The 15,138-nt window shown below is 46.1% G+C and overlaps 1 protein-coding gene across 1 annotated transcript in view; it reads right to left on the reverse strand.

The window, feature by feature from the left end:
• DLG2 (discs large MAGUK scaffold protein 2) overlaps positions 1 to 15,138 on the reverse strand; it is a 1,438,267-nt gene that overhangs the window by 1,243,320 nt on the left and 179,809 nt on the right. The window contains exon 5 of the mRNA XM_058186296.1: positions 1,877 to 1,975. Coding sequence (XP_058042279.1) covers positions 1,877 to 1,975 — 99 coding nt within the window. The remainder of the gene's footprint in view (positions 1 to 1,876; positions 1,976 to 15,138) is intronic.

Consider the following 15,138-nt stretch of genomic DNA (forward strand, 5'->3'; position numbering starts at 1 on the left):
TTTTCTGTAGTCTTAATTTTGAAGCAAAGAAAATAGATGACCTTGAGATGATCCTTAATAATTTCAACCCACTGACTTCTATTTTCTTCCCTTTTGACTTTAATGTTCCTTTTATGGATATTAAAATATCCACCTTTAAAAAAAAATCTGAAAGGAGCCAAGAAGAGGAAGAAAAAGACCAGAAAGTCAAAACTCATTTACAGCACTTAAAAAAGAATTGAGGTTTTTTTTTTTGAGCCAAACTCTAAACCTGCAAAAATACCATGTTACATTACTGGAAATCTTTACTTTTTAAGTTCACCCTGGCTAGAAAACTAGTCTTTATTACAGAAGAAGAACTATGACAATAAGAAATACTGTTATTAACCTGTATGTCCATTCACCTTCACTGCTGAGATGCACACAACTATAATGATCATTACTACGTCAATATAAAAGTAATTTTCTCTCCCTGAGCATTCTGTCTTCCTGTCCACTTATCGGGAAACTGACCAGTATTTGCTAATAGAGCCAAACAGAGTTCTAAAGTGAAAAGTAACTGCAAAATGATGCTGCCCATATATTAGTTTTGCCTTGAGAAAAGCGCTGCTTATTTATGGGTACAAGCAATTCAGGATCTCATCCTGTGTTTGCCTCCAAGAAAACTGTGAGAGGAGAAGAGAGGAGGGGAGGGGAGGGGAGGGGAAAGGGGATGAGAGGAGAAGGAAGAAGAGGAGTGGAGAGAGGAGAGGAGAGGGGAACGGGAAGGGAGGAGAAGGAAGCAGAGGAAAGGAGACAGAAGAGGAGAAGGGAAGGAGGAAGGAAAAGGGAGGAGAAGGAAGAAGAGGAGAGGGGAAGGGAAGGGAAGGGAAAGGGGAAGGGGAAGGGGAAGGGAGGAGAAGGAAGAAGAGGAAGGAGACAGGAAAGGAGAGGAGAGGAGAAGGGAAGGGGAAAGGAGAAGAGAGGAGAAAAGAGAAGAGGAGAGGAGAGGAGAGGAGAGGAGAGGAGAGGAGGGGGGAAGGGATGAGAGGAGTAGGAAGAAGAGGAGAGGAGAGACGAGAGGGGAAGGGAAGGGAGGAGAAGGAAGGAGAGGAAAGGAAGGAGAGGAGAGGAGAGGGGAGGGGGAAGGGGAAAGGAGAAGGGAGGAGAAAAGAGGAGAGGAGAGGAAAGGAGTCAGGAGAGGAGAAGAGGAGAGGAGAGGAGAGGGGAAGGGGAAGGGAAAGGAGAAAGGAGGAGAAAAGAGGAGAGGAGAGGAGAGGAGAGGGGAAGGGGAAGAGGAGGGAGGGAGGGAGGAAGAGGGTAGGGAAGGGAGGAGAAGAAAGAAGAGGAGAAGGAAGGAGAGGAGAGGAAGGGAAGGGAAGGGAAGGGAAGGAAGAAGAGGAGAAGAGAGGAAAGGAAAAAGGGAGGGGGAAGAGGGAGGAGAGGAGAGGGAGGGGAGGATGAGGAAGAGGGAGGGGGAGGGGAGGGGAAAGGAGATGAGTTACTATAAAATCATCATGAAAACACTTGCATGACTCGAAAAGATGCTATGAATTGCTAGCGGAGAAATAGCCTACGATACAGCAGAGCAAAAAAGAAACCTGGTATCATCAAAGAAAGAACTTATAAATTGTCTCAGACATCTGGGCTCAAGTGTTAGATCATGCTGGTTACGTAGTTGGTGGGTTCATTGCTGCTTCATGTTGATTAAAAGTTGGACTAATCTATTCTGATCTTTGGCCCATAATGTATTGATTGACTAGGATTCTATTTATTTATTTTTTGAAGAAAAAAAAAATAGTTATTTTTTCCCCCGTTTTTAGTTTCTTGTCAGACACCCAGCAGCAAGAAAAGAAGCAGCAAAAATCGCTTCAATAAATACATAAAAATTAAAAAAAAAAATTCCCCAACAGCTTACCTTTGCAACATTCTCTGTGGAACAGTGATCGGGAACCGGTTTTCCTTTCGCCTCACGTTCACAGACCTCTGATCTGTCAGACCCATCTGAAACTCCCATCTAGAAAAGAAGAAATGTGGTACCTTGCTCAATAGTAGTACCTGTGAGAGGGATCTTGGAGTCCTAGTGGACAACCATTTAGATATGAGCCAGCAGTGTGCAGCAGCTGCTAAAAAAGCCAACACAGTTCTGGGCTGCATAAACAGAGGGATAGAATCAAGATCACGGGAAGTGTTAGTGCCACTTTATAATGCCTTGGTAAGGCCACACTTGGAATATTGCATTCAGTTTTGGTCGCCACGGTGTAAAAAAGATGCTGAGACTCTAGAAAGAGTGCAGAGAAGAGCAACAAAGATGATTAGGGGACTGGAGGCTAAAACATATGAAGAACGGTTGCAGGAACTCAGTATGTGTTGTGCCTCGCTCGCTCCCCCCGCCGCAGCCAGGCCCCTCTTATCTCCTGCCAGACGCTGATAGTGCTGAAGAATATCCTGACATGCCTCCAGCCCCCAGCCCTGGTGCCGTGCCCGGACAGGCTGAGCAAGACGAATGGCCTGACGTGCCTCCAGCCCCCAGTCCTGGCACCATGCCTAGACAAACGGAGCAACTAGACCCCTCCCTCACAGCATCTGAGCCTGAAGAATGTGAAGCCAGTCATGAGCTAAGATTACCAACAGCTGGAGGCTGGAGAGATCCTCGCTTCCGGAGAATAGAGAGATGATGTCAGCAAAAGGAAGGGAGGGGCAGGCCTGGATAAGTGCTGAGTCATGGAGCCACACCCCATGGCCTATATAAAGGATCTGCTTTCTGGCATTCTCTGAGTCAGGCAAAGTCTAACTTGGATTGCTGAAGTCACATCCTGGTCTCCTGCCTGCCCTGAGGACTCGATAGGACTTTGGCAAAGCTGCAGAGGCTTTGCAGCCACGCTTGATAGGGACTTCCCCGACCCGGCCGTCAGAGGAGGAGTGGGACACGACAGTATGTCTAGTTTAATAAAAAGAAGGACTAGGGGAGACATGATAGCAGTGTTCCAATATCTCAGGGGTTGCCACGAAGAAGAGGGAGTCAAACTATTCTCCAAAGCACCTGAGGGTAGAACAAGAAGCAATGGGTGGAAACTAATCAAGGAGAGAAGCAACCGAGAACTAAGGAGAAATTTCCTGACAGTTAGAACAATCAATAAGTGGAACGACTTGCCTGCAGAAGTTGTGAATGCTCCAACACTGGAAATTTTTAAGAAAATGTTGGATAACCATCTGACTGAGATGGTGTAGGGTTTCCTGCCTGGGCAGGGGGTTGGACTAGAAGGCCTCCAAGGTCCCTTCCAACTCTGTTGTTATATTATATTAAAGAATATTCACCAAACGGTCTTCCCAACCACCAGATTCACTTTTCCTAAAAACAATATTCCATGTTAATCCGAAACTCATAACAGAATACCAGAGTTGGAAGGGACCTCAGAGGTCTTCTAGTCCAACCCCCTGCTCAGGCAGGAGACCCTATACCAGCGATGGCTAACCTTTTTGCCATCACGTGCCAAAAGCGGGGTGAGCGGAAGGGGGCGGTCAGCCATAATTCAATGCGCCCCACCCTCCCGTGCATGCGCACTCAAACGCAAACACCCCCCTCACACACCCCCTTCCGCTTTTGCCACGCAATGGCACGGTGGGCCTGGTAGGCCCGTTTTTTGCCCTACCCAGGCTCCAGAGGCTTTCTAGGAGCCTGGGGAGGGCGAAAACGGCCTTCCCCACCCCTCTGGAGGCCTTCCAAAGGCCGGAAACGGCCCATTTCTTGACTTCCGGTGGGACCAGAAGGCCCGAAAATCAATTGGCGCGTCTGGAGCTGAGCTAGGGCAACACTTGCGTCGCCACTGATATGGCTCCATGTGCCACGTGTGGCACCCGTGCCATAGGTTCGCCGTCACAGCCTTATACTATTTCAGACAAATGATCGTCTAGTCTCTTCTTAAAATCCTCCAGTGTTGGAGCACCCACAACTTCTGGTGGCAAGTCGTTCCATTGGTTAATTGTTCTCATGGTCTGGAAATTTCTACTTAGTTCTAGGTTGCTTCCCTCCTGGATTAGTTTCCATCCATTGCTTCTCCTGGAGAATATTTCTTTCCCCTCTTTCGACCAATACCCGTCTTGCAAGGATACATAATGCAAACTGTTTATTCAATGGATTGCCATAAACAACCACAATATGGCATTTCCTGGGAATAATTCCATTTACTACATCGCCTGTGGTGTAACAACCATCCTTGGTAAACAGTTGTCCTTGTTTTGAAAATGCATTGGATGGGCTTTTGAGTAGTAAACCAGCATATTAAATCAAATCAAAATTTTATGACGGCCATAAGGCCTGCAGTCAGACCCAGAAAGAAACAAATAAAAATGAATATATAAACTAAAAGAGTATATGTTAGGAAGATAGGAAATCAATATAATGCGACTGTCACCAAACAAAGTGGGTGAAACAGATAGAAGAACAGAACTGAACGACCTCCAAGGAGATTGCTCAACATGATTTGGCTTAGGACCGGGGTATTTGCGAGACCGCCTTCTGCCACCAATTGCCTCCCAACGACCTGTGCGCTCCCACAGAGCGGGCCTCCTCAGGGTGCCGTCGACCAAACAATGTAGGTTGGCGGCCCCCAGGGGGAGGGCCTTCTCTGTGGCGGCACCAGCCCTATGGAACGAGCTACCTCCAGGATTACGCCAACTCTCCGACCTCCGGGCCTTCAAACGTGAACTGAAGACCTTATTATTTCACCGAGTGGGACTAGCCTAAGACATATTTTAGCGAAATTTTAATGGGTTTTAATCGGTTTTAGTGATTCGGCCAGTAAATATTTGTTTTTAATTGTTTTTACATATTGTTATTTATTATATTTATATTGTATTGGTGTGTGTATTTTAATATTGGCTGTAAACCGCCCTGAATCCTCCGGGAGATGGTGCGGTATAGAAATATAAAAATAAATAAATAAATAAATAAATAAATTTGATTTGATTTGATTCAATATGAGAAATATGTTATATTTTCCAGTAACTATGTCAGGTAAATCTCTTGCTTGGTGTTAATGCTGATATTTTTGTTTTTCCTTTACAGGTAGTTCTCGACTTACAACCACAACTGAGCCCCAAATTTCGATTGCTATGTTTTGTCCCATTTTAGGACCTTTCTTGCCATGGCTGTTAAGTGCATCACTGCAATTGTTAAATTGATAACATGGTTGTTTAAGTCAATCTGGCTTCCCCGCTGATTTTGTTTGTTAGAAGGTCGCAAAAGTGAATCACGCGTGCCAGAGATTCTGCAATTGTTCTTAAAATGAGTCAGACCCAGCTCCCTGTAGAAGGCATGGAAGGGAGGAAGGAAAAAAGAAGGGAGGGAGGGAAGAAGAAGAAGAAATGAGGGAGGGAGGGAGGGAGGGAGGGAGGGAGGAAAGAAAGAAGGAGGAAGGAAGGAAGGAAGGAAGGAAGGAAGGAAGGAAGGAAGGAAGGAAGGAAAAAAGAAGGGAGGGAGGGAGTGAGCAAGGAAGGAAGGAAGGAAGAAGAAGTAGGAGGCAGGGAGGGGGGGAGGGAGGGAGGGAAGAAGGAAGGAAGGAAGAAAAAGAAGGAGGGAGGGAGGAAGGAAGGAAGGAAGGAAAAGAGAAGGGAGGGAGGCGGGAGGAAGGAAGGAAAAGAGAAGGGAGGGAGGGAGGCGGGAGGAAGGAAGGAAGGAACAAGAAGAAATGAGGGAGAGAGGAGGAGGGAGGAAGGAAGGAAGGAAGGAAAAGGGAGGAGGGAGGGAGGGAGGAAGGAAGGAAGGAAAGAAAAAAGAAGGGAGGGAGGGAGGAAGGAAGAAGAAGAAATGAGGGAGGGAGGGAGGAAGGAAGGAAAAAGGGAGGGAGGAAGGAGGGAGAGAGAGAGGAGGTAGATAGGAAGGAAGGAAGGAAGGAAGGAAGGAAGGAAGGAAGGAAGGAAGGAAGGAAGGAAGGAAGGAAGGAAAGAAGGAGGAGGAAGGAAGGAAGGAAAAGGGAGGGAGGGAGGGAGGAAGGAAGGAAAAGGAAGGAGGGAGGAGAGAAGGAAGGAAGGAAGGAAGGAAGGAAGGAAGGAAGGAAGGAAGGAAGGAAGGAAGGAAGGAAGGAAAAAAGAAGGGAGGGAGGGAGGAAGGAAGGAAGGAAGAAAAAAGGGAGGGAGGGAGGGAGGGAGGAAGGAAGGAAGGAAGGAAGGAAGGAAGGAAAAAAGAAGGGAGGGAGGGAGGGAGGCTTGGTGGGGGGTGGGTAATGTGACTGGGTGGGCGTGGCCAACTTTTTTTTTTTACTTTTAAAAGCATTTTTTCTACAACTTCTTCCACCAAAGAGCTTGTAGAAAAAATGCTTTGAAAGGGTTCTGATGATCCCAGCTGAGCCGCGCGATCATCAGAGGCTTTTTTTCCTTACTTTTAAAAGCATTTTTTCAGCTGAAGGAAAAAATGCTTTTAAAAGTAAAAAAAACCTCTGATGATCACGCAGCTCAACTGGGCATGGGGGGAGGGGGGCAGGGAGTTTTGCTACCGGTTCTCCGAACCATCTGCCGCCATCGCTACAGGATCGGGCAATCCGGTCCAAACCGGGAGCATTTCACCCCTGGTTGTAAGTCGAGGATTGCCTATATTTGGGAGAACTCCCTAATTCGGACGTTTAGCTATCATTGCTTTGGACAAGAGAGTAGGGAGTCTTCTCTTACTTCATGAAACCATGAAACTTAAAAGTGATTTTAACAGTCTCCATTTTCACATCCAGTCACTGCTAAAATACAGTTTCAGCTGTTGATCACATACTGTATTGTAGCTGTGTTCTCAGATAGCTCTCAAATCGGAATTACCAAATTCCTTGTGCTTTTTAATTACTGAATCATAGGCTAGTGAACAGCACATGGTTCCAGCATCCTATACATGAAATATGGAATTTAATCACAGGCACAGCGAAGGGAGGAATTAACCCATGGCACAAGAGCTGTTTATGTGATCCCATTTAGCCGCCAGCAAAAGCAGGAACTGCGGTAAACCCAATGAAACCAAAAATATAAGGGGAAAACATTTTAAAATATGAGCCTCAAGAACATAAGGATGGTAACATTTGAGAAACTTTACAAAGGAATTTCTTCATCTAGTTGCCATCGCACAAAAGACCGGTCGGTTGGCCCAGGGCCTCCGGAACAAGTCTTCATTAGAGGATCTTCACCAACATATAGAGTTTTTATTTTATTTTTATTTTTATTTTATTCATATTTTTATACCGCCCTTCTCCGAAGACTCAGGGCGGTGTACAGCCAATAAAACGACAAGAATCCCCAAAAATTTAAAATACACTATCAAATTTAAAAAACTGATTCAATCGCTGTAACATTAAAATATTAGCTAAAATTTATCAAAACTAAAACCTAGGTAAAACCCTATAAAAAACCCACTAAAATCCCCATACTAAAATCAATCAGGCCAGCCCCGCTTGGAGAAAAAAGAAAGTCTTGAGCTCGCGCTTAAAGGTCCGGAGATCAGGGAGGAGACAGAGTCCCACCAGCAGCTCATTCCATAAAGCCGGGGCCCCCACAGAGAACGCCCTTCCCCTGGGGGCCGCCAGCCGACATTGACTAGCGGATGGCACCCTAAGAAGACCCTCCCTGTGGGCATGCACTGGACGTATCGGACAATGGGAGGTAACTGTCGGCAGTAGGCGGTCCCGTAAATATCCCGGTCCAATGCCATGGAGCGCTTTAAAGGTGATAACCAACACCTTGAAGCACACCCGGAAGACCACCGGCAACCAATGCAGCCTGCGCAGGAGAGGTGTTACATGGGAGCTACGAGGAGCTCCCTCAATCCCCCGCGCGGCCGCATTCTGCACCAGTTGGAGCCTCCGGGTGCTCCTCAAGGGGAGCCCCATGTAGAGAGCATTGCAGTAATCCAGACGGGAAGTGACGAGGGCATGAGTGACCATGCATAATGCATCCCGGTCCAGGAAAGGGCGCAATTGGCAAATCAGGCGAACCTGATGAAAAGCTCCCCTGGCGACGGCTGTCAAATGGTCTTCTAAAGACAACCATGCATCCAGGAGAACGCCTAAATTGCGCACCGATTCCCTGGGGGCTAACGATTCGCCCCCCACAGTCAGCGATGGAGTTGAGTCGGAGCCTGTTCGTCCCCATCCAGACCCGAACGGCCTCAAGACACTGAGTCATCACATCGACGGCTTCGTTGGGGTGGTTCGGGGTGGAGATGTACAATTGAGTGTCGTCAGCATACAGCTGACAGCTCACCCCGAAACCACGGATGATCTCTCCCAGCAGCTTCATATAGATGTTGAACAAGAGGGGCGAGAGAATCAACCCCTGCGGCACCCCACAAGTGAGTTGCCTAGGGGTCGATCTCTGCCCCCCTGTCAAAACCGTCTGCGAGCGGTCGGAGAGGTAGGAGGAGAACCACCGTAAAACGGTGCCTCCCACCCCCAAGCCCTCCAACCGCCGCAGCAGGATACCGTGGTCGATGGTATCAAACGCCGCTGATAGATCTAACAGGACAAGAACAGAGGAACAACCTCTGTCCCGTGCCCTCCAGAGATCATCAACCAACGCGACCAAAGCTGTTTCTGTGCTGTACCCAGGCCTGAAGCCGGACTGGCACGGGTCTAGATAAACAGTTTCCTCCAGGTACAGGGGGAGTTGCCAAGCCACCACACTCTCTACAACCTTCGCCAGAAAGCAAAGAGTTCCATGAAAAGAGATTGTGCAGCAGATAGATAGATAGAGAGAGAGAGAGATGATAGATAGATAGATAGATAGATAGATAGATAGATAGATAGATAGATAGATAGATAGATAGATAGATAGATAGATAGATGCCCCGGGCGTCTGGAACAAGTCTTTACCAAAATATAGAGTTCCCCGAGAAGAGATTGTGCAGCAGATAGATAGATAGATGGATCAATAGATTGATAAATAGATGATAGATGATAGATAGATAGATGATAGATAGATAGATAGATGATAGATAGATAGATAGATAGATAGATAGATAGATAGATAGATAGATAGATAGATAGATAGATAGATGATGGATGGACAGATGATAGATGATAGATTGACAGATGATAGCTAGGTAGGTATGTAGGTGTAGGTAGGTAGCTAAGCAGGTAGGAAGCAGGCAGGCAGGCAGATAATACTGGTAGATAGCAGATAGATAGATAGATAGATAGATAGATAGATAGATAGATAGATAGATAGATAGATAGATAGATGACAAAGAGAGAGCGCCATTGAATGGCTGGATGGAAAGATAGAGGGATAGATAAACAGGTTAATTTTAAAAATAGCCTGCTTCCTCTTGGATTGTTTTATAGTTTAATCAGAATAATACTGAAAGGGACCTTGGAGGTCTTCTAGTCCAACCCCTTGCTCAAGCAGGAGAGTCTATACCAGGGATTCAAACATGTAGCCCACGGGCCAGGGCAGCTCACACAGGCCAGGACCACCCCAGTTCCACCGAGGTAGAAACCAATCCCAATACATCACGATACGGCCTGCGATGCAATCAGTATGTATCATGTATGTCATGTATGTGCCTGTGGGCACCTGGTTGCCTTCTTTTGCCGAACACAAATTAGACCTTAAAATGTTGGTCCCAAAAGACTGAAGTCTCTCTCTTGTCTTTATGTGGAGAACCAGTGGTGGGATTCAAATAATTTAACAACCGGCTGGGTGGGCGTGGCCACGGTGGGCGTGGCCAGGGGTGTGTGACAGACAGCACTCAGCGCACCACACACACCTCATGCACCCCATTTCGCCTCCTGGGAAGCGAAAAACGGGCCTAGGAAGCCTCCCTGAAGCCTCCTGGGAGCAAAAATGAGCCACGGGGGTGCGGGGGGAGGGGATGGGCCTAGTAAGCCTCCCTGCACTTACCTGGGAGCCAAAATCGGGTGCGTGGGAACTCCTGGAAGGGGCAGGGCAGGAAGGGGCGGGGCCAGCCAGCAATTTAACTACTGGTTCGCCCAAACCGGCTGAATCCCACCACTGGCCTTCTCCCACTTCCACTTATTCCTTTTTTTTTCCCCCTCTTGAATCACAAAGTGTCCATCTCCATAATCATTTGAAGAAATCGTCACCCTTCCCTCAAGTTCCAACTGATATTATGACAGGCACGAATAAAGCAGGCAAAATGCATTTCATCTTGACGATTGCGATAAAAGAATTACAAATGTTCAGCCTGATAATACCATTTGCAGATGGTAATTCAGAGCGTTATGCATTTTACAGCTCATAAAACATCCGGAAGGGCTGCCAATATATTTTCAAAAACCTTCCAGAAAAAGGGAACAGGTTATTCTGAATCCAGAACCTGCCCACATTTAACCTTCTTACGCTCTTCCTGCACTTAACAGAAAAGGCCTGTTCAATTCTTTGCTCACTTCTAAGCAACGGCTGTCTGAATATATTTTTGCTTTGTTACACAAGGCCTGAACATGACTAAATATGTTGAGCTAATCGTAATATGGCTTTCTGGCCATCACATCTTACGATGAATCTGAAATAAATTTCATAATTACCATGTTGACCTACCCCGAAAGTAAGTCTTAGCTTGATTTTTACATGTGCACCCAATGTAAACCCTACCCCCAAAATAAGCTCTAATTAAGCCCCCCCCCACCCACTCCAGGGTGCACGGGTTAATGATTAAGCTAGGGTAGGGATGGCGGGTGGCAGCAGTGGTAGGGTTCGAAATTTTTTACTACCGGTTCTGTGGGCGTGGCTTGGTGGGCATGGCAGGGGAAGAATACTGTCATTGATGGATTGATTGGATGAGTTTCATCAAGACTGTTACTTTCTACGACTTTGGTTAGAAATCTCTGCCGTACAATACTCTAGTCCTCAAGGTATCTCCCACAGGCCCTGTTTAGCTTTCTAGGAATCATCTGAGGTCACCCTCTGTAATATAATAAGCTATAAATCATAGTTAATCACAGTAGCTGGGTTCATGCTTCCCACTAAGCCGAAATCAAAACACCCTATTAGCAGAAACCTGCGAATCCATTCCATAGCTGCTTTTGTTCGTGTGGGCATTTTATAAATTTGTGCCAGTGAAACGTCCATCAAATCAACGTCAAAAGAAATATTTGAAGCCCACAACTACCAAAATATCACACAGAAGCAAAAGAAACCATCTTTCACGGAGTTAACCCTGTCAAACCCAGGTCAGGAAGTGATTCATTCAATTGCTACTTGTTGTTCTGATTGATTGAGAGACTTAATCACCAAGGGACAAATGCAAAAAAAGTAAGGGTCTACATTTAGGCAAGAAAAACAATATGCACAGCTACAGTATATGCGAAAGGGATCTTGGAGTCCTAGTGGACAACCATTTAAATGTGAGCCAGCCGTGTGCTGCAGCTGCCAAAAAAGCCAACACAGTTCTAGGCTGCATAAACAGAGGGATAGAATCATGTGAAGTGTTAATACCGCTTTATAATGCCTTGGTAAAGCCACACTTGGAACAATGCATCCATTTTTGGTCGCCACAATGTAAAAAAAGATGTGGAGACTCTAGAAAGACTGCAGAGAACAGCAATCAAGTTGATTAGGGGACTGGAGGTTAAAACATACGAAGAATGGTTGCAGGAACTGGATATGTCTGGTTTAATGAAAAGAAGGACTAGGGGAGACATGATAGCAGTGTTCCAATATCTCAGAGGTTGCCACAAAGAAGAGGGAGTCAAGCTATTCTCCAAAGCACCTGAAGGCCGGACAAGAAGCAATGGGTGGAAACTAATCAAGGAGAGAAGCAACTTAGAATTAAGGAGAAATTTTCTGACAGTGAGAACAATTAATCAGTAGAACAACTTGTCTCCAGAAGTTATGAATGCTCCAACACTGGAAGTTTTTAAGAAGATGTTAGATGACCATTTGTCTGAAGTGGTGTAGGGTTTCCTGCCTAAGCAGGGGGTGGACTAGTCCAGGGGTCTCCAACCTTGGTCCCTTTAAGACTTGTGGACTTCAACTCCCAGAGTTCCTCAGCCAGCTTTGCTGGCTGAGGAACTCTGGGAGTTGAAGTCCACAAGTCTTAAAGGGACCAAGGTTGGAGACCTCTGGACTAGAAGACCTCCAAGGTCCCTTCCAACTCTTCTCTTCTCTTCTCTTCTCTTCTCTTCTCTTCTCTTCTCTTCTCTTCTCTTCTCTTCTCTTCTCAATGTTTAAGTTTTATTGCCCACTTTCTGAATGAAAAGCTTCACTGATGTACACATTCGTACCTTCAAATTCAAAGACTAGTTTCAATGTAGAAGAAGCCAAGATCCTCCATCCACCAACCATACCACAGGTTTTTCCTCACAACCGTTTCCTTTAGTGACCTTTCAAAGTTGCAGCACTGGAAAAAAACGACCGACGACCATTTTTCATACTTATGACCGTTGCAGCATCCCCATGGCCGCATGGTCAAAATTCAGATGCTTGGCAAATGACTCATATTTATGACCGTTGCAGCATCCCCGGGTCCCATGATCCCCTTTTACGAACTTCTGACAAGCAACGTCAACGGGGAAGCCAGATTCACTTAACAACCGTTGGGATTAATTTTACAACGGCAGTGATTCACTTAACCACTAGGGCAAGAAAGGTCATAATATAGAGCAAGATTCACTTAGCAGCTGTCTTGCTTAGCAAGAGAAATGTTGGGCTCAACTGTGGTCGTAAGTCAAGGATCACATTTTTTCCCCGGGCCATTGTAACTTGGAACGGTCAACCAAACAACTGGTTGTAAGTTGAGGACAACCCGTAGTCAGGGAAATCCGTTCCATCCCAATTCCAAACTAAAAATATGTCATGAAATCCCAACTTCTGGCAAAGAGGCCACCAAAGTGCCATACCATTTGGACATTATGGGAGTCATTTCATATATTCTAACAGTAAACATTTTACAACAGTCAAAGGGCAAATCACACAGCACTTAGCAATAGCACTTAGACTTATATACCATTCCACGGTGCTTTTGCAGCCCTCTCTAAGTGGTTTACAGAGTCAGAGTTATATTTTCCCCCAACAATCTGGGTGTTGTGTCTCGCTCGCTTTCCCCGCAGCCGGGTCCCTCTTATCTCCTGCCGAACGCTGAGGAATGTCCTGGCATGCCTCCAGGCCCCAGCCCTGGCACCATGCCCAGACAGGCCGAACAAGACGAAGGGCCTGATGTGCCTCCAGCCCCCAGCCCTGGCTCCATGCCCAGGCAAATGGAGCAACTAGACCCCTCCCCCTCCCCCACAGCGTGTGAGCATGAGGAATGTGAATTGCCAACAGCTGGAGCCTGGAGAGATCCTCGCTTCCGGAGAATTGATAGGCGGCGTCAGCAAAAGGAAGGGAGGGGCAGGCCTGGATAAGTGCTGAGTCATGGAGCCACACCCCATGGTCTATATAAAGGATCTGCTTTCTGGCATTCTCTGAGTCAGGCAAAGTCTACCTTGGATTGCTGAAGTCACTTCCTGGTCTCCTGCCTGCCTTGAGAACTCTGATAGGACTTTGGCAGAGCTGCAGAGGCACGCTTGATACGGACTTCCCCGACCCGGCTGTCAGCAGAGGAGTGGGACACGACACTGGGTCCTCCTTTTACCCACCTCGGAAGAACGGAAGGCTGAGTCAACCATGAGCCAGTCGGTCATGATCGAACTCCTGGCAGTGGGCAGAGTTAGCCTGCAATACTGCATTATAATGGGATGGATGGAGGGAGGGAGGGAGGGAGGGAAGGAAGGAAGGAAGGAAGGAAGGAAGGAAGGAAGGAAGGAAGGAAGGAAGGAAGGAAGGAAGGAAGGAAGGAAGGAAGGAAGGAAGGAAAATAGCAATAGACTTATATACCACTTCACAGTGCTTTACAGCCCTCTTTAAGCAGTATACAGAGTCAGCCTATCACTCCCAACAATCTGAGTCCTCATGTTACCGACCTCGGAAGGATGGAAGGCTGAGTCAACCTTGAGCCTGGGTGAGATTCAAACTGCCAAATTGCAAGCAGTGGGCAGTCAGCAGAAGTAGCCTGCAGAACTGCACTCGGTCAGAATCAAAAAGAGGGCTGTGAAAATATTTACAGACCCCTCGCATCCTGGACATAAACTGTTTCAACTCCTACCCTCAAAACGACGCTATAGAGCACTGCACACCAGAACAACTAGACACAAGAACAGTTTTTTCCTGAAGGCCATCACTCTGCTAAACAAATAATTCCCTCAACACTGTCAAACTATTTATTAAATCTGCACTATTAATCTTCTCATCGTTCCCATCACCCGTTTCCTTCCACTTATGACTATATGACTGTAACCTTGTTGCTTGTATCCTTACAATTTATACTGACTGTTTCCTAATATGATTTGATTGCTTATTTGTACCCTATGGCTATCATTAAGTGTTGTACCTACTAGTATTGAAGTTTTGATGTGTTTGCTTTTGTTTGTTTCTCTCTCTGTGTGTGTGTGTGTGTGTGTGATGGTTTTTTTTGTACTGTGTATTTTAATGTTTGGAAATTTAATAAATACTATTTTTTTAAAAAAGTGTTGTACCTTATGATTCTTGATGAATGTATCTTTTATTTTTATGTACACCCAGAGCATATGCACCAAGACAAATTCCTTGTGTGTCCAATCACACTTGGCTAATAAAGAATTGTATTGTGTTGTGTTGTGTTGTGTTGTTTTCTGTTCTGTCTATTCTATTCTATTCTCTAACCACTGCACCACTGTGGGTCATAGAAAGAGAGAAACTCCACTCCCTTCTAGCACTGATGATACTACCTATTTGGGTAATAAAACATCTACAGGAAAACCATAAAACTTAGAAAGTAAACTTTTTGGTTTTCTTTTATTTCAAGCTGCAATACACCTGCATGTTTACATCGATGTATACAGGAGTTTTTTGTTGGTGGTTTGGGGGCTTATTTGAAGGAAGGGGTGCATTTGAGTCAGGTTTGACTTCTGGTGACTGCTTGGATTAGACCTTTACAGTTTTCTTGGCAAGATTCTGGTACTGGCCATTGCCTTCTTCTTAGGGATGAGAGAGAGTGACTAGCCTAAAGTTGGCATTGTGTCTAAGGCAGGATTAGAACCAGTGGTGGGATCCAAAGAATTTAACAACCGGTTCTCTGCCCTAATGACTGGCTGGGTGGGCATGGCCAGCGGGTGTGACAGGCGGCACTCAGCCTCCTGCACTCCCCTGGAATCAAAAATGGGTTGTGGGGGG

The sequence above is a fragment of the Ahaetulla prasina genome, chromosome 5 (assembly GCF_028640845.1).
Source record: "Ahaetulla prasina isolate Xishuangbanna chromosome 5, ASM2864084v1, whole genome shotgun sequence".
Classification (NCBI taxonomy): Eukaryota; Metazoa; Chordata; class Lepidosauria; order Squamata; family Colubridae; genus Ahaetulla; species Ahaetulla prasina.